Genomic DNA, 24745 nt, shown 5'->3' with positions numbered 1-24745 from the left:
GTCCAATATAACGCAATTTCTCTTTTCCGTGTTCAATAGACGGAAGTATAGACTTTTTTGTCTTCACCCCGAAGAAACCCGGAGATCGTCAACTGCCATCCAATTCGTTGTCATCGCTCGAATTTCACAATGAATGAGGTGCCTAATAATAGGATAAAAGAGCGTTCGATCAAAGTTTCCAGCCGATAAAATGGCGTTACGTCTGCATAGACTGCACGCCCTGTTAACTCCAAACGTCAGCAGAAATCCAAAAAAAAACCCGGAAAAAACAGTTAATTGTCTATTACCTAATATACAGCGATTTAGCAATATAATAAGGCGCAAGGCGACTTTCTCATGGACGTGCACTTTTCATTCACGGAATCAAAGAAGTCACGAATCATCCGAACTTCATTATGGTTATTGTCCTATTAATATCCGCCAGAAATCGAATGACGCACATACAGTGTTATTGTTCACCGGCATCAACACTATATACTTCAGCTCCTTGTTTACTTCTTCGTTTACTCCTTTGAAAATGAAAGTCATACTCTCTGTTCTCTTTCATCTGTGGAAAGACAATTCAGCAATTTGCCAATTTCCTTTTTCACATTGAATGAAACGAATAAAGCTTTCGATGATTATTTGATTATTGATGCCAAATGAAGTACCAACTGTAATACACTTTCATTAGAACAAACAATCGATTTGGGATTATGATGCAGGCTTAAAGTTGATGCTGATTGACGTATAATGTGTTATTATTATTTCGGTTTTTAGGGAGCGTTCGTAAATATTACAAAGGAGATTCACACCGTCATGTGATATACGTTGAAATAGTTATTGACGTGTCAGCTGTCGGCCAATCAAAATTCGAATTGTATTAATTTCGGGAGAGAAATATATATAGTTGATAGGATGTATATAATAGTTTATGTAAATAAAAGAAGAGGGAATAAACACACACGGCCAATCGGAAAGATTCGCGTCGCCATCATTCGGTTACAAAATATGGACAGAATTATATAGAAAAAGAGTTTGACACCATCGGGGAAAAATTTTATATATTCAAATTCGATCCAAAATCGACCACATCTATTCATAATAATTCGACGAAACAAAATTTTTCTAATTGAATAGTTGCGCTCTGACCAGAAAAATGTCGTCATTTCTATGTATATATATAAGCCAATTATACATTTAACGAAAAGAATAAAAAAACGAAACAAAAACAAAAATTGGTTTGTGATCGTCGTAACAAATGTCGTTTTCTATTTTTTTAATTTCCATCAGCATCAAATATTTGTTTGTCGTGTGTTTTTCGTTATGTTTTTCTTTTGTACATTCTCCTTGTTCCGTCCACACGCACAACACGTCATATACAAAACAGAAACAACAAAACAAAAAAGAGAAAAATTTCATCATCACGTCATCAGAAGGTCAAAAATACACAAAAAAATAAAAATAAAAAATTCAGCGCCATCTTTTTCATTTGATCTGTTATTTCATCCTTTTTTAAAAATTGGTTGAAAATTTCTTTCCCTCGGAAAAAATTCGAATTTCGCGGGTCTCTATTTTTCAATAAAAAAAAACAAGACGGAAAACACAGACGACCAGCAATTTCAGGATCATTGATCTTATTATTATATATCAACGAGAAGTTTGTATATAGAATAATAATTTCAAAAGAGAGAGCATATATATATATATAGATGGAGAGGAGCGAAAAAGGAGAGAAATAATCATAGCAGCGGAGAGCGTGACGAATATAATGTTTAGAGAATAAAAAGGCCGGAGAGATAATTTCATTTTTAGAATAAACGTACATTGTTATTATTATACACTATGTAGCGGTGGCTGCGAGCGCTCTTTTATATGTGGTTGCTGGTTATTTTGTTTTGTTTTTTTCTTCTTGTTGTGGAAAATTGCAAGTGATAAACGAAAAAAAAAGAAACATGAAAAACATAAATGTAATAATATATAGCCTCTGATCAGATAAGATGACGTCAGTCGTCAGTCAGGTGGGGGTGGGGGTTGGGGGGTGGTATATTGCGTGTGTGACTGGATTTATTTTTTATTTTGCTGCGTGTCTATAAATCTCGTGAAAAATATGTCCAACATAATCGGTAGATGTGTAAGAGGAGAGACAGTCATTTAATTAGAAAGTTTAAAAGTGAATGAATTTGAAACAAAAAAATGCGCGGGATCTTTTTTTTTTTGAAAATGTCTTGATTCTTTTTTTTCCTGGCTGTTTGATTGTAACTCGGAATGCATCGTCTGTCGCCCGATCGAAGTTTTTTTTTTTAATTAAAAAAAAAAGATTGTTAATTATTTTGATGTGCTATTTTTTTTTAAACTGTTGTTTAATTGCCCCCCACCTTTTGGTTTCCGTTTTTGCAATTGAATTACACATTAACTATAATAGTGGACTGTTTTCCTTCTTCTTTTGTTCGTTATCATCCCTCATTTGAACTCGATTCCGATTTTTAGTAGGAAAAAAAATAATAATTGTTGTTGCTTTTTAGACTGTTGTTTTGAAATTTTGACCAATAATAAAAATGGGCATGCACAATAATAGAAGACATTCAATATATATGTACAAAAAAAAATTCGAATTGAATTTTCGAGGAGAGAATTGAAAATTAAACGGGAAAAATGAACAAATGACGGGCGTGGGGGTTGGTGGTGTGTGGATATTTGTCGATAATCCAAGCGGACACGATAGAAGAATAAAAATGTACGAAAAAAAAATTCGGGTGGGGAAATTACAATAATTATAGCAGGAGGGAGGGGGTGTGGCACGAGCGAGACTTTTGTTTTTTTTCAGTGTGTGGATATTATATAATAGGTACAATAAGCTCATCAGACTGGACACAACCAGGATTTTTCTCTAGTTTATGTGTGTTTATGTGTTTTTTTTTCTTTGTTTTCCATTTTGAATTTAAAATCTTTTTTTCCTTTTCGCTTCACAGACGATTATTTTTTTAAATGTAATTCGGCGGTGGATTATTATTGAAAAAATTAATGAATTAATTATTACAATTATCTAAAAAAATTAAAACGGGAGGGATGCCAAAAAAATGTCTTGAAATGTTTTTCCCCTTTTTTTGTTTTCTGCGCGCGTGCCGAAAAAAGAAAAAGGAAAATTGAAATTCTTTTTTTCTTTCTCAACTTCTTGACTCTTTTTTTCTTTCTTTCTTTAGGACTCGCAATAAAATCTTCGGATATTTACAAGTATCCCTCTTAGTATTATTTTTTTTTTTTAATTTTCGTGTGTATGTGTAGGATATTAATTTGTTGTGTGTTATATCATCTTGTTCGGTTTGGCACAAACGTTCCATCAATCGTAAAGAAGCAAAGTGGGGGAGGGAGGGGCAATTTAAAAACAAATTATCAAAAAAAAGCGCGAGAGCCAAACAGCCAAAAGAAAGAAATTTAAAAAATCGTGATTTGACTGTTTTGTTTTTTTAACTTTTTGCGATATCGTTCGAATTATTCGAAACGAAAAAAATATGTAAAATAACGTATAGATATAATAATAATTAGCCGCGGGGGGGAGAAGAAAAAAAGGAGCTTTAGTATACACACATATATATATATATATACTAAATATATATACATATATTTAAAAAGAGTGAGCTATAATATTATTTCGAATATAGTCACAATTAGTTCGAAAGAATTTGAAAAGGAGAGGGGAATTTTTGTAGCGGTAAAAAAAAGGAGTTGATTTATCCCCCTGGCGTTTGAAATGTTTTTTTTTAGCGCGAAAATTTGAAAAATTCGAAAAAAAAAGTTTTGTGGTTTTTGTTTTTTGTTCGATGGCCGTTGAAATAATTTTTCCAATTATTTATTATTTGGTGTTGGTTTTGTTGTTTTCTTTCAAGCCGTCGGATGTTGCTGATGCTGGGATTGTCTGCTGTGCTGCGTCCGGCTGCTGTGCGATCCGGCGCCGACGCGACTCCGCCCCTCTCTCTGCCTCTTCTTCTTGGCGTCGGCGTCGCCGTTGTTGCTCTTGTGGCCCGACGAAACGGCGGCCGACGACGAGGATCCAGAAGAGACGGTGGGGCCATCTTCCGGACACGACGGACAGCAATCGTCAGCTCCCGCTCCAGCGGGAGATGTCGCCGGCCGGCCTCCGTTGCAACGCGTTTTCACGCACTTCTTCCGCTTGCACTTGACTTTCCCGTCCTAATTCAATTCAATTCAATCCCAATAATTTTCATTAATAAAATAATTGCCAATTTGGTTAATCAAAATTCCGGAATCGAAATTTTGTTTCGAGTTTTGCACCGAAATTTAAAATATAACTTCCGGATAAGTAAATTAAATTTTTCAGAGTGTTGTTACCTTGCAGTTGCAGTTGATGCATCTCATCTCGCCCCAGGGCTGGATGCGCGGATGCCACTCCTCGCCATTCTCGAAGACGTCGCCTTTGAATCGGCAGCCGCCGGACGAGAGGATGTCGACTTCGCCTCGAGCTTGGGCCTCCTCGCCCAGCAGCTCCTTGTTGGCCAGCAGGGCCGCCGTCGATTGGGTGGTCGTGGCCGGCGCTGCCGGACACTGCTTGCAACAGGCCATCGGGTCCGGCCGGTAAGCTTCGCCCTCCTGGCAGCTCAGCGCCGGGCAGGTCAATTTCGTGCACTCCACTTTCAAAGTCACCGGCTGGAAAATTTAACCAAAATTTGAAAAAAAATTAGCATCCGGAATATTTTGGAATTTAAATAAATTTTTTAATTGAAATTGTCAATCGACTTACGTCGCAGACGCAAACGGCGCATTTGCTGAACCCGAACGGCGGCAGGTAGGGATGCCAGCGGCTTCCGGCCGGATGGAATTTCTGATCGCCTTCGAAATGGCAACCCTGGCGCGACGATTCCGTCACCGTTTTAGTCACATCTGAAACGAGTTCATTCAATCAATTAAAAATTGTAATTTAAAAAAACAATTCAATTGAATTAATCGACTCACTTTCACACTGCGGACAGCAGTCGCCCGGCGGGTGGATGATGGCGGATGAAGGGCCGGAGCAGGTGATTGCCGGACAGACGACGGGATCGCAGACGACCCGCCCGCGCTGGCAGGAGCACATCATGCAGCGATCGTGCTCGGCCGTCCAGGCCTTTCCGTCGTCGTAGAGTTTACCCTCGTAGAAGCAGCGGCTGGTCGCCATGGGGATCTCGTTGTTGTCGTCCTGGGCCCGGTCGAACACGTAGCCCTGGACGCCCAGCAGCGACTGCTCGCCCGACAGGCCGTCGACGCCGGACGGCGAGCCCATGCCGATGGGCAAACAGGAGCCCGGAACGTGGACGTTGGTCAACCAGCCCTGGAACTGGGCGCCCGGCTTCCCTGTGCCAATGACGGGCGCTTCCGTCAGCTTGAGGTAAGCCACTCCGGCCTCCATCCGGGCCAGCGAGAGCTTGTTCAAGTCGGCCACGCTGTTCTCCACCTGGTAGCCGGAGAACTCCTCCAGCAGCCGGATGTTGGGCATGAATGGGATTTCGCCGTAGTTGCTGTTGGGATTTCCAGAGCTGCTGCTGGACTCGCTTCCGTCCATCAGCATGATGTTGCCGCCGGAGCCGGGCGAAGTGCCTCCGCCGTTGTGGCCGTGCTCGATGCTGAGGCGCGGGATGTCGACCAGCTCCAAAACCGTCAAACTGTTGGCCAGCTGGTCCCTGGGCCGGCCTCCGCCGCCGGACGCCAACGAGCTGGTGACGGCCACGTCGTAGTGGAAATTGCACTCCTTGTCGACGTGGACCCAGCCGAGAGCCGCCCGGTTGGTGGCCGTCGCGTTTCCGACCGGATTCAGCAAGACGGGCCCGTTCTCCGTGGCCAGGTGCGACTCGCCGGCCAGCCTGGGCACCAATTTACCGCGGATTTCCGACACTGGAAACTCTTCTGTCGCCACATTGACGTACAATTCGCCTTCGTAGAGGAGTTCCAGGTCCTTGGCGGCCAGCCGGACCACCGTTCCGTTGATCCAGCTGACACCGCCCGGCTCTTTCCCGTCGACGACGGACAACATGTCGGTCACATCTTCGACGACTCTGGGCTTCTTGTTGGCCTTGCTGGACCCGCTGGACTCGATGGTGACCCGGGTGACTTTCGACTTGAATCCGCGCAGTTTGATCCGGTAGTGGATGGCGCCCGTCTTGCCGATGTACATCCAGGCCAGTCCGGCCGAAGAGGAAGGAGCCGTCGACTGCTGCTGGACGGAGAGGTCGCCGGACTCGGCTGGAATGGCGTCGCCGGTGGTGACGAGCGAGTCGAACAAATCGCAGGCGATGCGCGGGCCGAACGGGCCTCTCAGCCGGACATCTGGCGCCCGTTTGGCGTGAACGCTCAGCACAATGTGTCCGCGCAGTAGGAGCCTCATCTCCTGGGCTTCCAAAACGGTCCTGACCTCAACGACGTTCACCTTTTAATAATAAAAGAAAAAGAAGAAAAAATGAATTTAACCTTGGCGATTATTGAAAAATCTCGTAACGACACGTGAAATCGATGGGCCGTGTCCATTCGTGCGTCACTGGGCCACAGCCCGGACTCGGTAGAGTGGAAGGAGCCAGGGGCCTCGTTTGACGTCATTGGGCGCGCGAAATTTTTTGGCACAGCCAACATCATTCAAAAAAGAATTTCAAAAGGACAAGTTGATCGGGGGTCTAGAAAACAAAATTTTTTTTTCCAAAAAAGAAACTCTGCTGCACGGCATTCTGACATGCGATGACGACCGAGCTGGAGGCGGCCAGGGCCAGTCAAAAAAAAAACAAAAAACAAAAAATTTTTTCAAAAAAAACGAGGCCAGCAAGACAATAACGCCCAAATAAAAAATGTTGAAACTAACCCATCCCAGCCAATAATAATATTATAAGAGAGAAAAATCCGAAAAAATAAAATAAAATAAACGAATAAGGCAATCTGAATTTGTCATCCTTCACCATCCAGGAAGGAGAGAGAGAGAGACGGACAGAGTGTGTATGTGTGTGTGTGTTTGTGTCGCGCCCGTCTGCCAAAAAAGCCGCGCGTCGCGACTCGGACTGTCTCTCTTTCGCCTTTTTTCTTCTTCTTCTCCCATCTGACCATTTTGGTTTTTTTATTTTATTTTTATTTTATTATTATTATTTTGATCTTTTTTTATTATTATTTGTGTGTGTGTGGCGTTGTTGTTTTCAATTTGATTCGATTCGTCAAACCAAAAAACGACACACACACACGGAGAAAAAAAGTGCGTCACATCACATCTGACAGGAGACGAGAGTCCCCCGAAAGAGAAAAACCAGAAGTGTCGGGACCGCGGACCCAAAAAGTTATGGCTCTCCCCCCATATAAAAAAATTCCCCTTCTTTATTTTTATTTGATTTTTTAAAATTTGTACATGACACAATCAAAGTCTCGGAATCGTGTACGTATATAACCGACGTCTAAAAGATTTGGATGTTTGGATGTCGGCCTGGTCCGGTTATTTTATTATTTTTTGGGTTATTTTTCCCTGTGCGGTTGTCCAGTTGAAATCAAAAATTTTCAATTTTGGTTCTATTTTTTTGGGGGGGTTTAAATGTTGTTGTGAACGACGCAGTTTCACGCGCTCCCGTTTTGATGTAACAAAGTGTCGGATAAGTCACTCTCTTCTATGGCGCTGCTGGGAAAGAAGCTGGACCAAATATAGACGACGGATCCCTCCCACCAAAAAATAAAAATGAAAAATGAAAAAAAAATAAATGTTCTTTTTTAAATGGTCCGGTCACCAAACCCCAACACGAAATCAAATGTTTTTCTTTTCTTATTTCTTTTTCTTTTCTTTTTCAGAGTGAGGAACGGCCAAGGTTGCGAGAGAGGCAGCGGAACGAGCGGCATCCGCCACGCGGGAGCCACGGCACGCGGCGGGACGCCTTTCGCCCGCCTATAAGATGCTGTATTGCTGTAGCTATCTGCTGATGCTGGCCCCTTGGCCGCGCTTATTGCCTTCCCGCCCGCCCGCCCGCCCGCCACACAGCGTTGTATATCACTCGTCGATTCGTGATGGTTATCGCCATAGCGATAGCAGATGGAAATAGTCTCGTCGTCTTTCCTTTTCCAACCCAAAAAAGAATTTTTTTTCTTTTTCTTCTTTTTTTCACGACTTTGGCTCAATGAATCAAATAACAACCGCACACACAGCCGACTCAGCAGCAGCAGCATCCCGGGCATAGATAGTATAGACTAGACTCTCTCTCTCTCTCTCCTTGTTGCAAAAGTTTTGATAGCCATCATCAGCCGTGGCGCCACACAGCTTCTTCTTCACGGACAAAATATATCCAAACTTTTTTTCTTCTTTACTTATTTCTTTTCTTTCATTTTCCAATAAAATAAAAGAGAAAATATGAAATAGACGGGCCCCACACACAACGTTTTTCTTCTTCTTCTTTGATATTTACCCTTTTTTAAATAATAAGCGCGTGTGCCACCTTGGTAAAAATTTTGTTCGGTCTGCCCGGCAAAATCGAAAAATAAAATTTCAAAAAATTTCAAAAAATGATAAAATCAGATAAGGAGAAATCTGATGGAAATAAGGACATGCGGAGCGGGAGCCGATTTGAGTTTTTATATGAGAGACCCGCGGGACGTATAGACTCTCTCGCTTATTCGTCTCTTATGTATACGCCGTGTGTGCTGTGCTGTACACAGTCAAAAAAGGATGTAGGAAAAACGAAGCGAATGGCTAGACGCAACAGAAGAAGAAGAAGAAGAAGAAGAAGAAGAAGGTAAGAAGAAGAAAATAAAAAAGGGCCGTCCTCCATGGCCAAAAAGAAGAAGAAGAAGAGAGAGGTGATTGTGCCGTACATCATTCCGAAATGGTTCTATATACTACTACCAACCTAAGACGGCCAGCGGCAGCAGCAGCAGCAGCAGAAAAATCAAATAAAAGTTGAAAAAAAGAAACTGAAACGACGACGAACTCGAAGCGGACGGACGGACGACGGTCCGGGCGGCGGGACTGAACGGCGCGACGACTGGGCGGGCGGGCTGGCTGCCAGCTCGTGATCCAATTTGGTCACTGCGCTCTCCTGTGACTTTGAGACGCAGACCCTAACTGTTTTTTCTTGTTGCTTCAAAACTCTTTTTTTTGGGGGGGATTTTAAAATGATTTTTTAAATGGATAAATACAAAAAGAGATTTTTATTTTTTTTTGGTTCAGGCCAGGCAATTCGAAATCCCGCCGTGAAAATCGTCCACCGAGAGGAAAAAGAAAAAAAGGGCCGGCAGAAAAAGAAAAAAAAAAAAAGTCGTTGAGTGCTAAGATTTATGAGCCCGCGCTGGTGATGAGACAATGTCCATCCATCTTGCGTTCGAGCTGGGCAAAAAAGACTGGGAGAAGAGTGTTTTCCTTGTTCTTTCCTCGCTGTGTGTGTCATGGCCGGGTTACAAAGAGAAAAAAACCAAAATGACGTCATCCGATATTGGAACTTGTCCAGCTCAGCCAACGGACGGACGGACGGATGGACGGACGGGAAAAGGGCGTGAAAAAGATTTTTGTGTGTTTTTCTCTTACCTCTTGCGGTTTCTGGACGGTGACGAGTTCCTCAATGACTCGGGACGGATGGGCGCCCGTCTCCAGCGTCTCCAGACGGACGACGAAGGTCTCGACGTCAGCGCCTCTGGACGAGAGGCCCGAGACGGCCACGGTGACGTGGATGCTGTTGGAGGCGCTGGCCATGGAGACGGCGGCCGTGCCACCGCAGGCCGGGCAGTTGGCCGAAGAGGAGCCGGAGCCGGACGGCGTCAGGACGGCGCTGAGCAGCTCGGTGGACAGGGCTTTGTAGCGGGCCACGCGGCCCGTGATGGCCTCACCGTCCTTGTCCTCCATCAGGGCCACCCACAGTTTCTCCTCGCGCAGGAGCTGCTTGTAGACTCGCGGCACTTTGCGCCACACGCCACAAATCTGAACGAAATTTATTTCCAACGAAATTCATTAAATACCAAAAATTATTTTTTTTTCTAAATATTAAATGGCCCGGGAAAAAAAAAACAAATCAGACGGACCAAAAAAATTAAAAGACAAAAAAAAATTGATTTGCGTTTGAAAAATTGCGTCATAAGTTTTTAAATTTAAAAAAAAATCTACAAGGCTACACGAGGCCGGAAGGGCCGTCCGGTTTTTTTTTTTTTTTTCCGTGTGGTCCGACCTTCTTCTTTTTTTATTTTATTTATTTTTCAATTTTTTCAAGCGTGATCATTTGCTCCTCATTTGTCGGATGATATTGCGTCATTCCTGGAAACCAAAATCTAATTTTTTTGGCTGCGCTTCTAATAACTTTTCGTTGAAAAAGTTGAAATTTGGTTTAGCTGAGATCCAGGCAATAACTGGATGTTATTTTGGCCTATTGATGGATGGAGCGGAGGAGGATCCAGCAGTCGACGAGTCTCAGACTCTGTAATTTGCTCTCTACTCTTAGAAACACTGAGATTTTTTCTCAAACCACATCAAAACCCAACAGAAGAAGAAAGAAGAAGAAAGAAAGAAAGAAAGAAAGAAATGATGATGATGGACAGACGGGAGTAGTAATATACCTTGCCGGTGGCGTTGTAATAGTCGTTGGTGGTGAGCTCCTGCTCCTCCAAGATGTTACCGTCCTCGCTGAGGAATTGCAGGTAGCGAGGCGGTCGGGTCCAGCCGCCGACGATCGAAGCATCCGCTTCCGGGCTTGTGCCAGCTGCTGCAGCCGCAGCCGCCGCCGCCGCCGCCGCCGTCGCCGCTGGAAGGACCAGCGAGAAATACAAGTGCCGTTTCTGGAAGGTGAAACGTCCAGTGGCCATGTCGGCCAATGGCGGCCCGCCTTTCACAATCTGACTAGCCCCACTGCTGCTGCTGCTGCTGCTGGCCGGCGTCTTCTTCGTCAGCAAAGCCGCGAAATCTAAACATTTCAAATGTTTTTTTAATTATTCATGACGTCATTTTTTTAGTTTGTTTTTTAATTGGAGGGAGAATTTCATCCATTAATCAGTGAACCTTGAAAAATAAAAACAATTGAATGAGCGGGATTTTCGAAATATGATAAAAACCCTCACGCAGTTACCTGTGCTGGACTAGACTGGACAGGGGGGAGGCGGTGGGGAGAGTTATTGCTGGACAAGCCAAACAACTTTTGTCTGGCTACATATAAACCCACAATCCCTGGGCAACGGCCAGCTCAGACAACAACACACACACACACACACTAGAGCGCTCTATGTCGATTATTTCATAAATTATTCAAGGAATTTTACTCGCCCATCAAAAATATTTTCGACTTTTTATTTTTTTTTTATTTTTTTTTGGGTCCGTCCGTCCACCCGTCCGTCTGATTTTCAAATCGTCTCTCTGCCCGTTCCCAGGTATTGACCGAGAGTCTCTAAAGAGACTCTGTCTATAGAGTCGTGCAGCAGTTTCTTTCCGCATTAGCGCTCTAATGAATTAATCAATTAATTACTTAATGACATCGTTACGTATTACTTTGCGTGTTTGCGCCGAAATTTCGCGAGTCGGCAAACTTGTCCGCATTCCCTCCCGGCTATTTTTTCTTCTTTTTCTTTAGTTAGTTGTTGGGTGGCTATTAAATTTCATCGTTATTCAATCGACCCCCCCCCCCTGACGAACGGTGGGCGTCTACACAGAGGAAGTCGGGAGAAAATCAAATCAAAATACGAAAATAAAAAAGGGAGGAGCTAGCTCTCTGTCCTGCGCTAAGAGATTAATGCGGCGACGTCGCGGCGGATAAGTACTAGACGTCGCGACAGCAGTCGATTGCCATCTCCTTTCTCTCTCTCTCTCAATTCTTTTATTTTTTGAAAGAATAAAACCCAACACTATAGACACACACACACAACGACTGGTGAATGGGCCGGGGAGGAAGAGGTGGTGGTGCTACAAATAAGGAGTTGCGTCACACTGGCTCCTAATAAACTTCTTCCTTTATTTTCTGATTTCGGCGGGAAATTTGAAAATCTCAAAATTGAATTTCACCGAAATTTTGTTTAGGGGGAAGGAGGGTCTTGTCTTTTTTAATTATGTGATAGGAGACGGAACATTCCGTCAGCTGGACGGACAGTTCGTGGAAGTCAGAAATCCGCGCGTCTCGGTTGAGAGAGAAAATTGGACCATTTCCATCGAATTTCGGTTGCGGTTGGGGGGGAGGGGGGATTCATTCGAGCGACGCCACTAATCAAAATGTTGGGAACATTTTTTCAAGGTTGGATCAAAAAGAAGAGTCTGAATGCTGCTGGCCTGGCCCGGTTCGTAAAATAATAAGGTCAACATTGAAAATTTTGTAAAAATAAAAATGGGGGGGAACGCAGCAGATGGAGTTGTTGATGGGCAAAGGCCAAACATTTTTTCCAACCGGGCGAAATTTCAAAAAGTAAAAAATTGAAAAAAGAAAAAAAAGTTAAAATGAAAAGAATGGCATTTCTTTACCTTTGGCTTGCTTGTCGTCGTCGTCGAAGCCGATCCGGGAGACGTCCTCCTTCAACGGTCCCAAACCTGAACGACACGCAGAAATGTTGGAAATGAATAATCGCTCGCATCGTCATCTCTATACATTTTCAAGTGAATTTTGTTTGGATATTTTTTTGTCGATGGCCATCAGCAGCGCAGCAGCGCAGCAGAGGAGCTCACAACAACAATGTCAATCAGAGACATTCAATAAATCAATCAACCCGAAGGAAATAACACAGATTGACGTCTAACAAGGACGATATACATTGATCGAACCCCCCACGCAGATGATGGAACAAAATTCGGGCCGTCCTCCCAGGGTCCCAGCAGCGAAACATCGAGTGCTGGCGCCATAATCCTCCGCCCGTCTGATACCATCACCATCTTTCTTCTTCTTCATCATCTATTTTCTGTCTTTCAACATATTTTTTTTCCTCACGTGAAATTGTATACAAAACATTTGACTAGAAAAAGAAGAAAACTGCACGTCAAAATCGGATTTTCCCAAATGCGAAACATCAAGAGGAAACAACAACAACAAAAATGTTTTCATTCTTGGAAGAAAACGGCAACATTCCGGGCCCTGCGATGGTGATGGTGTAACCCACAACTATTTTCGGTATTTATTTATTTTTTATTTTACTATGGCGCCTGTATGTTACTATATAGACATTCCCCCTCTTCCTATTTTTTTTCCTTAAATTTCTTTTCGTTTTGCATTCGATCACTTCTGATTTATTTATTCCAGGAGAGTCTGAGAAAAATCCAACCCCTCCCCCCTCCACACAAAAATATTTGTGTTTGGTGTTTGGTAAATCATGTCCAACATGTATCAAATTTGTTTCGTTTTTTTTTTTTTTTTTAATAATAAAAAATAACATTTTAATGAGATTATTATTTTTTTGTAAAAATATTTTTTTGTTTTAAAGTTAATCAAAAGATTTGATTTATTATATTTACCGATGGCTCCGTCTTCTAGACAGACTTTGCAGCAGCGGCCGGGCAGGAGGACGGGCTCGTCGCAATTGGGTTTCGGGCATTCGTTCTTGATGTTCCGGCAGAGTGTCCGTCCGGCGATCCTTCGTTTCTTTTGCACCTGAAAAATGAACCATGGCCGCCCAAAAAAATGAAATCAAACAATTTGAATTTGAATTTCAGGAAGTCAAATAATAAAAATAATAAAAATAAAAATGGCCGCGACTATGGCGCCGTTGATCCGCGTGGAATCGGATCCATCACGTGTGCCGTTCCCGCGGGAACCGGGCGAAACCCCCCTTCCCCCTCCTGACTCTCCTTGCCCAGCAACGTGCGGTGTAATCCGATCAAATTCGTTGGCCTTTAACAAAACTCTCTCACCAGTCTCTGCTGTGTACAGTCACTCAATCACTCAGCGCGCACACACACACACATTTGCCCGCGAGGTTTCTTGGCCGTCTTTGAATGGGGTGGGAGGGAGGGAGGGGAAGAGATCGGAGGGGCCCCGGCGGGAGGGATCGATTTCACTCCTCGCACTCAACGGGGTCTCTCTCTCTTTCTCTCTCTTCTTTCCCGAAGAGAGAGAAGAGGTTTCACATCACACGGACGTGCGGGAGTTGTTGTTACAACGGTACAAAACCCTCTTTCTCTCTTTTTTCTTTTTTAGAAATTTCAATTTCCCGCTAAAAAAAAAAAAACACAAAAAAATGTCATTTGAAACATCTCAATCGGACGTGATACTAAACAGCAACCCCCCATATATATTATTTGAATTCTTTTGATTAGTCGGTCCGGCTGTCGGCCGTGATGGTCCGGTCATCAGCTAGCTGATGGGAATAATATTTAAGTTAAACAGTGCGGGGTATGGCGGCGACTATATATCGATATGTATATAGCTAGAGTCTGTTTGGTACCACCCCGCTGGGTGTTTTGATAGACTCTTTTTTTCTTGTTTTATTTTATAAATATTCACACGGAGAGGTGGGGAGACCCCAGCGGGGGTGGGGCACGCTTTATCTCACCCCACCAGTTTTTGATGTGGTAACTTTCCGTCCGAAAATAAAAGAAAATAAAAGAAAAATTCCGGTGTAGCAAGAAAAACACGAATATCGTTTAACACTTGCCCGAAATGTTTCTCGTCTCTTTTAATTTCCCCTCCATTGAGAAATCGAAATAACAAAAACAAAAAAACAAAACCCAAAATCTTGTCGATGACACACAACCGAGAGAAAATGTGGGGGACGACATTCCTGATGTCGGTCAAAGAAGAAACGAGAAAAATACGAAAAATAAAAAAAGAAGAACCTGAGGAATTTATATCCCAACGATATCCCCCCCCCCCTTACCATCCATCCATCCATTCTTTTTGGGCCGGCACAAATATGGAGAGAGCAGAGAGAAAAAGAAAAAGAAGACGGGCAAAAAGGTGATGATGATGAAACGAAGTGGAGAAGAGGGACGACGACGAGCTAGTCAGTCTGTGTCCAAGTCTCCCGTCATTTGTATTATTCTTCTTCTTAGATGTTGTACACCCAAAAGGACAGCAGCAGCAGCAGCAGCAGAAGAAGAAGCTGGACAAAAATATATAGCTACGTATGGCTACCATTTTCTTTTCCCTACCGGTATATTATATTAGACATCATTTATCATGTCGCCCGGCTTTTCTTTCTTTTTATTTTTCTTCTTTTCTTTCTTTACCTGTCGGACAGAGTTGAACGGCTCATTAGCCGTGATGAAATGAAAACCTTTTTTTTTATTTTCTCTCTCTTTTGTGTGTCGAGTTATTTAAACACAAAACAGACGGACACACACGATCGTCTCTTGTTGAAGAGTTTATAAATAGCGGCCGCGGAGTATAGATATGGCGAAACGGGAATGTTGTACATGTTGGCCGCGTCAATCGATTGACCAAAAAAAGAGTGATGCTGGACAAACACAGGCAGAAACAGAATAAGAAAAATAAATAGAAATAATATAAAAACTTACCGCTATACATTCGCAGCGGATGCAATACATGACGCCGAACGGCGAGCCCAGGTCCGGATTCCACCGCTCTTCCAGCTCGTAGACTTTCTTGCCGAAATGGCAATCTGCAATGAGAAATCGATAAATAAATAAATGTATAGAAAATTGGAGAATTATTTATCGGCAAAGACGACAGTCAATTAGCCGCAGGCCCAATCATTGGAGAAGACGACGGCGCCGATAGAAACTAATCAAACGATTTGCAAGTCTAATCAAACGAATTTTCTCTCTGTGTGTGTGTTTTTTTTTCCTTATATCTATTCGAGATTCGACGCATTCATATTTTCTTCTTAGAGTAGTTCAATTGAGTTATTTTTAACCCGAGAAAAGAACTTTCTAAAACAGATTTGTGAATCGACCGGATAAAATAAGAAGGAGGCCGTCTATTTATTTCCAGACTTGACGGACATATAGTTTTTTCTTCTTCTAAATTTAGTCCGTCGCCCTGTACAACATCGACGAAGATGGCACCCCGGACCTATAATAAATAGTTGAACGGAAAAAATAAAAATTTTTCAAAAAGGATCGCCCAGTTTTTAAACAAAAAAGAAACGGACGACGACGTGACCGGCGCCATGTCTGAAAATGCCTCCGAGATGAAGGTTACGTGTTTGTCTAATATTTCGCCCGTCCGACTGTGTACCCACACACACATAACTAAGCCAGCGAAACTCCAAAGGGGGAAATGGGCAACCAAGGTCCAGCACTAGTATAGCTGGCCTGTCGCTCATTGCAATTTGAGACGGGAAAAATAAAAATAAAAAAAATGAAAAAGAAAAAACGAAGGTCCTTACATTCTGCTGGGCTTCGCTGGCGATATAATAACGAGCTGCCGGGCTCCTCTCCGCGTCCCTCTTCTGTCGAGTTTTGGTTATTAACGACAAAAGGAGAGAAAAGCCCGTCATCGCAATCATTATCGAGTGGATGTGGTCCAGCAGCCAGCCAGCCCAGCTCGACGTACGTTTTCGTATATTATAATAGATTTAATGCGTACGTGAGTGATCATTATAGACGAGTCGCAGATGACACAATAGAGTCCGACAAGATGAGCTCCTAATAATCCCAGCAGTCACACAAGTTGGGGAATATCTATAACGAACGGCCAAAGTTCTTTTGTTCTGTTTAGCTATACGTATATAATCAGCAGCTGGGCCAAAAGACGGGAGAAATATGGACGGAGCAACGAACTTTGCTCCCCGACGACACCTCAATGACACCCACCACCCCCCAGAAACGTATATAAATATATACGATCGTAAATAATTTTCGCGTTCGTTGCTGTGGCCAAGGCCCTCTCTCGTCCAGCATCATGTCATTTCACGACTAAAAATAGTTGTATAAGCCAATCAGCCGGCCCCACATCATATAACAACCTGATCCCCCACCAAACAACATCGCATAGACGCCGAGTTGGCAATGAATAAATAAATAAATTCAAAAATAAATTCAAAAAAGAAGAAAAAAATCAAATGAAATGGAAGAATCGTCTATAACGAAGGCGATCGTATAACTTTTCCATCCGGTATATTCTCTACTCTCTCTGTAAGGTTCGCTTGTTTGGTTGTTTTTTACGACACTCTCCGCTATGGGACCGCGGGACCCTCTACGAACAAAAATATTTTTTTTTCGGGGTCCGTTGAGGATTTTTCTTTTTGTATTTTATGAGTGACATCATGGCAGAACCAAAAGAGGAAACGAGATGGCCCATTGACAAAATCTAAGACAACAACACATAGACCACACACACACGCGCGTCCGTCTTTATAGGGCAATCAAAATTATTATTTTTTATTTTTTGGCGAAAAAATAAAATGGCGTCGCCGGTTCCCCGTTGCGAAGCGTCTGCGACTTTATTTCCCCCCCAAAAAAAATATTTTGTTTTTGAAACCCCGCCCAATTTATTTTCTTTCATAATAAATTTCCCCAACGATAAATGTTAATTCGGTCCATCATTCATTTTTTTTATTTTTATTTTTGGCGCAATGATTAGAACAGTTGGCTGGGCCTTTGAATTTTGCTGGGCTTGTTAGTCCCGTGAGTCCCGTGACAACCAGGTCCTTGGGTCCATAAGTTGGTTCTTATTATCGGGGTCTTATTATTATTATAAAAGATGGAAATTCGGTGATCCACTTGAGAAAAAAAAAGAAAATTTCCCGCCGCTTTGAACTTTTTTGAAAAAGTCGCCAGACGAAATCAATGGGCGGCGCGCAATTCAAACCGTCGTCAAAATTTTCAAAATAATAATAATAAAAAAAAAGAAATATTCAACGAAGAAGAAATCAACTGACGAGAAATTTTGGCGCGCCGTGGGTGTGTATAGTGCGTACGCGTCCAAATGGCCGTAAGGATTTTGATTTTTTTAATATTTGAGAAAAAGGGAAATTTTTTTCTTTTGGGAAATAAAAACGGACATGTTTCTCTTCTCTCATCCATTCTCTGTGCTGCGTTGGTTGCTGGAGCTTTTCCTCTCGAGATTCTTGGCAGCCATCCGAAGATGCCGAATAAGAATGGATGGACTTTCTTCTTCTTTTCTCTGCCCACTTTTCTTATTCAGAAATTTCAGACCCAGCAGCAGAGGACCCAACGGCACGCAGCAGTCGACTGTCGCCTCCCGTCTCTCCCGTCTCTCCCGTCTCTCTCTCTTGGCTATTAACATATTTCCTTAAAGGAACCACTTGACCCTTTTGACAACAACAACAACAACAACAACAACGAAATTCGTGTGAATTTTGGTTTTTTCAAATAAAAAAGAGCGGCAAATTTTCAAAATATTAAAAAAGGGCGGTAGATATTTCTTTAAAAATAATGTTGTGGCTGGCCAGACATAATCAAGTGTCCCATTCATGTATATATACACCCAGGCCGTTGCCGGCGTTGCCCAGTCAATTTTATTTTTTATTTTAAATTTTTATTTTGGAATTCTCTGATGGAATTGATTTATTTCACACTAGACTGGCGCGTTATGAAGTATTTTGCGTGCGCGGATGATTCGCTGTGTGTGCTGTGTGACCCTGCGGGGAAGATGTTGTTGGGTCCGTTTTTCTTTTTATTGGCACGGAGCCAGCCATCATCAGGGCAGCAGCAGCAGCAGAGAACTGCCCAGCAGTTTGTTATTTTGATTTCTTTTGATTGCCACCACCAGGGAGGAAATCAAAAAAATTTCGAATAATAAAAAAATAAAATAATAATTTTTCTGCGTTGTTAATAGCGCGACACACACACAGTGTCCGCGCCCCCTCCTTGCCCGTCTCGCCGTCCGTGTGTGTATGAATTGCGCGTGAAAGATAACGAGAGAGCTCGTCCATTTTCGGGGACGTATCGTCTTTCTCCTGTGCGATGTGGCCCAGCGGGAAAAAAAAAATCGGTGACGTGTCCCAAAACAAAAATCCGTCGATTTTTTCGTAACTTTTTTTTTCTGTATTTTATTTTCTGGCCGTCGTGGATGACCGCCGGCGGCCATCACGAGCCAACTACTATCCTACCATACTCTCCTCTCTCTTCTTCTTCTTCTTCCTCTTCTTCTTCTTCTTCTGTTAACAAACATTCAACTCCGCTCCTTTTCTTCTTCTTCTTCTTCTTCTTCTTCTTCTTCCATTTTTTCGTGCTGTTGTTGTTGTTGTTGTTGTTGGCCGAAACTCTGCGGGTTTCCCCCATCTCTCTACCCCCCCCCTCGAAACTCCTCCCCCATTTGCCATGGCAATCTATCCATCTCTCTGGCCGGCTGCTGGCCCACTTCCTTTTGGCTTCTCCCAATGCCATATTCAATAGGGAAACCAACCAAAAATAAAACTAAAAAATCCACCAACCATTTCTTCGACTCTCCTTCTATTCCGATCGGGAAAAGATTATACAACGACGGCCGGCAGAAGAGATTCACGGTGAGCGATGTGGCGTTAAAAAAAAGGCAAAAAATATTCGGCCCAGCAGCAGCAGCAGCAGCAGCGACGGCGCATATATAACGACCACCAGAAGTTGTAAAAGGCGCCGGGCCAGCAACGCCGCCGCCACCGCCACCGCCGCTGCCGCCGCTGCCGCCAGCGTTTCGAGAGAGAATCAATAAGTTGTTGGCCTTCTCTCTTCTCTTCTCTTCTCTTGTGCTACAGACGGAAAGTGTCTCTCTGTTTTTTCTTTTTTCTGCCCAGTCAATAACAAGTTGATTATAGGAGAAACAAGAGAGAGAAAGAAAGAGATAGTGCCCGGCTGGGATATTCTCAGAAGTGAAACTGACCAGAAGTTTTGATTTTTATATTTTTTCTTACTCGCATGACTTGGCGATTTTTTTTTTTTATTTTTCTGCCCGTCGCATACCAAACGGACGCCCGCGTTCAAGAGTTCAATTCAATTTAAAAGAAAGAAAAAGTAGAAATCCCGGCCAAAACTAAGCTCCCTTCCGTTTCAAATAAATATCGACATTGTCCAGCCGACCGGCGGAAATAAATCGACCGAAATAACAAGGACACATTTATCAGAAGAAGAATAAGAAGAAAACCAAAAAAGACCAAGAAATGAAATTTAAAGGTTTTCCCCAAAAAATCCCCAAATTCCGGTTCTCTCTTTCTCTCTGTGTGTGATCTGAGCGCTGCTCATTTGTTTCAGGAAAAAAATGTTGCCTATATAGGCGGCGGTAGTATATATATCTATCTAATATAATAAACGTGTTTTTCGGGTGACTGGAATGTTTGTTTGTTTGTGTGTTTTTTTCCAACTGGGGGGCTTCTTCTTCCTGCTGGCCCGTCCTTCCGAAAACGGGCAGAGAGAGAAAATAAAAATAAGAAAAAGACAAAGACAGAAGAGAGGAGAACAAGCCGATGATGTTTGATATAAATAGATGACGAGAGATTGCCGGCCAGAAACACACACGTACAGCAGAGCGACTAAACTTTTCCGTTGGGGGGGATCAAGTCGAGTGATGAACGGGCGAACTCTTTGAATGATGACAGGGAAAAGAGCAAAGAAGAATCAAGACAAAAAAAGAAAACTTTTCTTTTAACTTTGATGATTCTATTCTACCCGAAATAATCGAATTGATTTCGTGTTGTGTGTGGCTCTCGTCGACCGATTACATCCGCTCAACTGATTCCTTTCCAATATATAATATCGACTTGTTTTTAGTAATTAATGGGAAAACAGCAGCTCACATCGTTTTGTTTGTTGTATAGATTGACTGGCCGGCTGTATAATAATAAATAACAGCGGTGATTGATTCGTTCAATCAAAAACATATCGGCCTTCTTTCAAGTGAAAGGATTAAAAACAAAAAATAAAAAATAAAATAAAACATCAAATTCGCTGAAATTGTTTCGTAATCTATTCGTGATAATGATTGTCCTTTTCGTGAAATTAAAAAAACACACGTCAAAGTCCCGTCATTAAATGCTCTCCTTTTTTTTTTACTTCTTTACAAACTGGGAAAGACGGACGGACGGGCCAGGGTCCAGGCTTTTTGTTTGTTTGTTTCTGTTTCCTTGAAATCGGGAATCGAAACAAAAAGTTAATTTTTTTATTTTTTTTTTTCATCTTAATAAAATATAAGAAGGACAGACAGTCACGTTTCCTATATCCCGCAATCAAAAAAAGAAGTCAAAAGCAAATAGACAAGAAGGAATACACAAAAAATATGTACCCCGAGTTACACGGATGTTTTTATATGTTTTTTGTTTTTCGGGATTATCTTTTGAAATAAAAAAAAGAATCTCCCAGGCGCTGCCAGGAGCTCCATCCCGGTGGATAGTTTACAGTTGAAATAAAACTCATGTGCCATTCTACGTACACGTACGTATGTACGTATACTATATATTGTGCGCGCACACACACGGGCAACATATAGGACATGACAGGGATGATGATGGGATCGGATGTATATATACAAATACACTCGATGGAGCATTATTAGCGGATGTTGTCTCTACACACAGCACGACGGGCCGGAAAAAAGGATCGAGTTGCTGGAACTCAATTTTGTTTTGGTATTTCTTTTTCCGATCAAAGTTTTGGGGTTTAAAATTATTATTTGATCATTTCTTTTTTAAATCAAAGAAGCAAAGTTGTTGTTGTTTTCTTTTTATGTTGGAGAGAGAGAGAGAGAAATGAAGTTGAGCAAACAACATTTTCAAGTGAGGCAGAAAAACCGGATTCTCTATACTCGTCTGCTCTGCTCTGCTGTGTGTGTGTGTGTGTCTAATGGCTCCAGGGATTTTATATTCTCTCTTCTCTTCTTATATATACTGTTGTTGTTGGGCTGTGCATAGAGTTTGATTGTCTATATTAGACCAGCAGAGCTGCCTTGGAAAAAAATCTTTTACACATTTCGGCGCTCTGAAAGGTTGAAAATAACGATGGCCCTGGCCGTGTGTCTCTAACTAAACCATTTGTAGGGGGGTGATGGAAACGTTCGTGAAAAAATAAACGGCCCAAAAGAAAAAAAAACAAAAGATGAAAGGACAACCCAAAAATTGGTTCCCAGACTCTCTGAGCTGCAATCAATAATCTTTTGTCCGTTCCACACACTCACGCGGACTATACACACTGCTATATCGGCCGGAGCGACAAAGTGCTATATCGGATGCCGAGAGACACACACACAGACCAATACAGTCTTGATTGAATCATACATTTCCCCGATGGAGAAAGAAAGAAGAGACGAAAGGGAAGAATAGCAATCAACGGATCGAGAGATCAAAAAGAAAAGGATAAAAAATCGATTGATCGATTATAAATGAAAGGAGGTGGTTTGGGAGGGTGGTGGTGGTGGTTGGCGGTTGATACGAAGCAGACAGGTGTGTGTGTGTGAGTGAATGAGGAAATGATTGGGATGTGACACACAGACAATAAATAGAATAAAATAACCGGGCGCGGATTTATGATATCAAATTAGATTCGGAACTTACCGGACGTGCGACGATTCTTGTTGGACGACTCCTCCGAAATGATGGGCGGCGGTTTCATTTTACTGTTGCGCTGATGGCCGCCGGATGACGGACCGGCCGCCTGGACGGTCAGCAGTGCCACCAGGACGGCCAGCACGACGGACAGGAACCATTTGCCAGACGGGTAATAACAAGCCATTTTGTTAATAATTTCTTTCTCCTCACCACCCACAACAAAAATTGTCTTTTTCGTTTGTTTTTCAGAAAACAAAATTTGAATTTGGCGCGCAGATAAATCGGTCGGTCCACTTTGCACACTCGAATTTAGCGCACACGTGAAACGCACTTTTTTTTGGAGAAATAATGATAATTTTTACCCGGTTGTCACGCACGCACGAACACGTTGAAAATCTCTTTTTTCGTGTGGACAGAATTCGGGAGAGAGAAAAAAACAAATTGACAATTTCGGGATAGAAAGAAGAAGAAGCGAATTTCAACTGTTTTCAGTCGTCGAGTCGACAGCAGATGACAACGAGCCGTAGAGCAGCACCAGGTCTCTCAGGGCCGCTTCACACCGCATTTCTTTCCGGCCCGTTGATTTTCCCGATTATTTTTCTCTTTTTATTTTTTTCGTGCCGGACCTGAACATTCAAAAAAACAAAAAAGAAGAAGAAAAAAAAAACGTGAAATAATTTGATTTGATTGGTTTTTCGTGCGATTAATAATTAAATAAACAACCTGGATGACACATTTAATTTTAGATCGTCCCACTTTTTTAATATATTATTTCATCTTTAACTTTCACCCCACAAAACGAAAAGGAGAAAAAAACCAAATAAAAATAAAAATAAGAGAAAAATGTTTGAATTCTTTGGGTTGGTTTGTTGTTATACATTTTTTCTTGTCATTTCAAACGGACGAGAGAAAGAGAGATGGCCGTCCCTGGGATCCCGATAAGGACTCGAGGCGCCACCTTACACATGTCTCTCATTTTGATTTGCCCTTTTTTTTATTTTTATTTTTTTCTGAATTCTTTTATTTCGGTTTTTCTGTTGTGTGTGTGTGTTTCACCGAGGAAACACACAAAAATAAAAGAATTGACTCCCGCAGTGCTGTGTGTGTGTGTGTGTATTATATAGTCCTAAGTCTATAAGTATATCGCACGTGAGCCGCATTGGTCATGAGATGAAAATCTTTTCTCTTTTATTTCTTTTCGAATTTTGTATTTTTTCATTTTATTTCAAAAAGAAAAAGAAAAAAAACCCTGCCCCGGGTCCGGGTACAGACTCTGCATATGGTGGCCATGGCCAGCCTTATACACACATGCATCTTCTCTCTTGAAATATATAATATTGTTTCACGTTTGATATCAATTTCCACCTTTGAACGTTATATTACGCCAAACAATTAAATCTGATTCCAAAACCCACCCACCCAAAAGGTGTAGATGGAAAAATCAAAATGAATTGTGTTTCGTATGATAATACCATATGGGCTATTGCGGGGAATGAACTCACCTTTAGTCAGCAGCAGCAGCAGCAGGGCAGGAGAGAAAAAAAAACGAAGAGAGAGAATGAAAAAGAAGAAGAAGAAAAAGAGAATGGAAACTCAATATTTCTCTTTTCTTTCTCTCTCTCTCTTGTATTCCCCGATGCGATTTGATCGAAAAATCCGACTACTATAGCGTGTCGCTGGCGAAAAAATTGTTGGCCGAAATTCACCACGCCGCGATGACGGCCGAGAATCTGTTCGCACTTTTCTCTCTCTTCAATTTATATTTCACTTCTTTTCGCACACAATCAAAATGAAATTCACTTCAAATAATGAAAAAACCGGGGGCGCACTTTTTGAAATTTGTTTGTTGTAATTTTGTTTTGGCGATGGGTGGAATCGTGTGTGGGGTTCTCTCCACCGAATCAAAAGTGGGAGATGGGGGGACGAGAAAAAAGGGTAGGGAGAGAGAGGTAGAGAGAGAGAGAAGAAGAAGAACTTGTAGCGCGTTCGAGAGTTGAATCACGACTGCGCCTCAACTCGGGCGAGCGGCCAGATGTGGTGCTGGGCTTTTTGGGTAGAGCCTTGTGTGTCCCTCCTCTTGACTCTATCCCTCCCTGGCTATAGCTGTGTGTGTGTGTGTATTAAACCCACCTCCTTTTACCTCCTTCTCTCCGCTTGCTGCTGCCGCTGCTGCTGCTGCTGCTGCTCCGGCGTGTTTGGCAACGGGCCCCCGCTTCTATTCTACCACCCATCGGCATTCACAGAGCGAAAAAAGAAGAAAAACTACACACTAGATAGATCAAACTCTGGTGCTGCTGCTGCTGCTGCTGGCCCCGAAATCTTTTCTCTTTGCTGGCCAGTGTGTGTGGTGTGTGTGTGTGTGTGTCTTCTATTGATGGCGCCTATATCAAAAACTGTTTTTTTGGCACACGAAAGACTATCGCCCAGCGTCTCTCTA

The 24745-nt window shown here is 42.5% G+C and overlaps 1 protein-coding gene across 1 annotated transcript; it reads right to left on the bottom strand.

Annotated features, from left to right (window-relative positions):
- Positions 1–840: 840 nt before the first annotated feature.
- LOC124188958 (dorsal-ventral patterning protein Sog-like) lies at positions 841–24376 on the bottom strand. The gene is made up of 11 exons (XM_046581898.1): positions 23811–24376; positions 22315–22934; positions 15389–15492; positions 13388–13523; positions 12407–12472; positions 10525–10868; positions 9506–9895; positions 4951–6397; positions 4739–4878; positions 4330–4644; positions 841–4170 (listed from the first exon to the last, which is right to left on the bottom strand). Exons 2-11 carry the CDS (start codon positions 22490–22492, stop codon positions 3862–3864), a joined length of 3429 nt encoding a protein of 1142 aa, XP_046437854.1. The 5' UTR covers positions 22493–22934; positions 23811–24376; the 3' UTR covers positions 841–3861.
- Positions 24377–24745: the final 369 nt, after the last annotated feature.

The sequence above is a fragment of the Daphnia pulex genome, chromosome 2 (assembly GCF_021134715.1).
Source record: "Daphnia pulex isolate KAP4 chromosome 2, ASM2113471v1".
Classification (NCBI taxonomy): Eukaryota; Metazoa; Arthropoda; class Branchiopoda; order Diplostraca; family Daphniidae; genus Daphnia; species Daphnia pulex.
Note: the sequence above shows the minus strand (reverse complement) of the source record. Positions and strands in the feature narration are given on the sequence as shown.

Bases quoted from the DNA above. Each gene is read 5' to 3' on its own strand.
- LOC124188958 (XM_046581898.1), bottom strand. From the start codon at position 22,492: ATGGCTTGTTATTACCCGTCTGGCAAATGGTTCCTGTCCGTCGTGCTG. The intron at 15,493-22,314 runs GTAAGTTCCGAA...TTCTCATTGCAG, and splicing joins CAAGAATCGTCGCACGTCCG to ATTGCCATTTCGGCAAGAAA. The intron at 10,869-12,406 runs GTAAAGAAATGC...TGAAATGTTTAG, and splicing joins CGACGACAAGCAAGCCAAAG to ATTTCGCGGCTTTGCTGACG.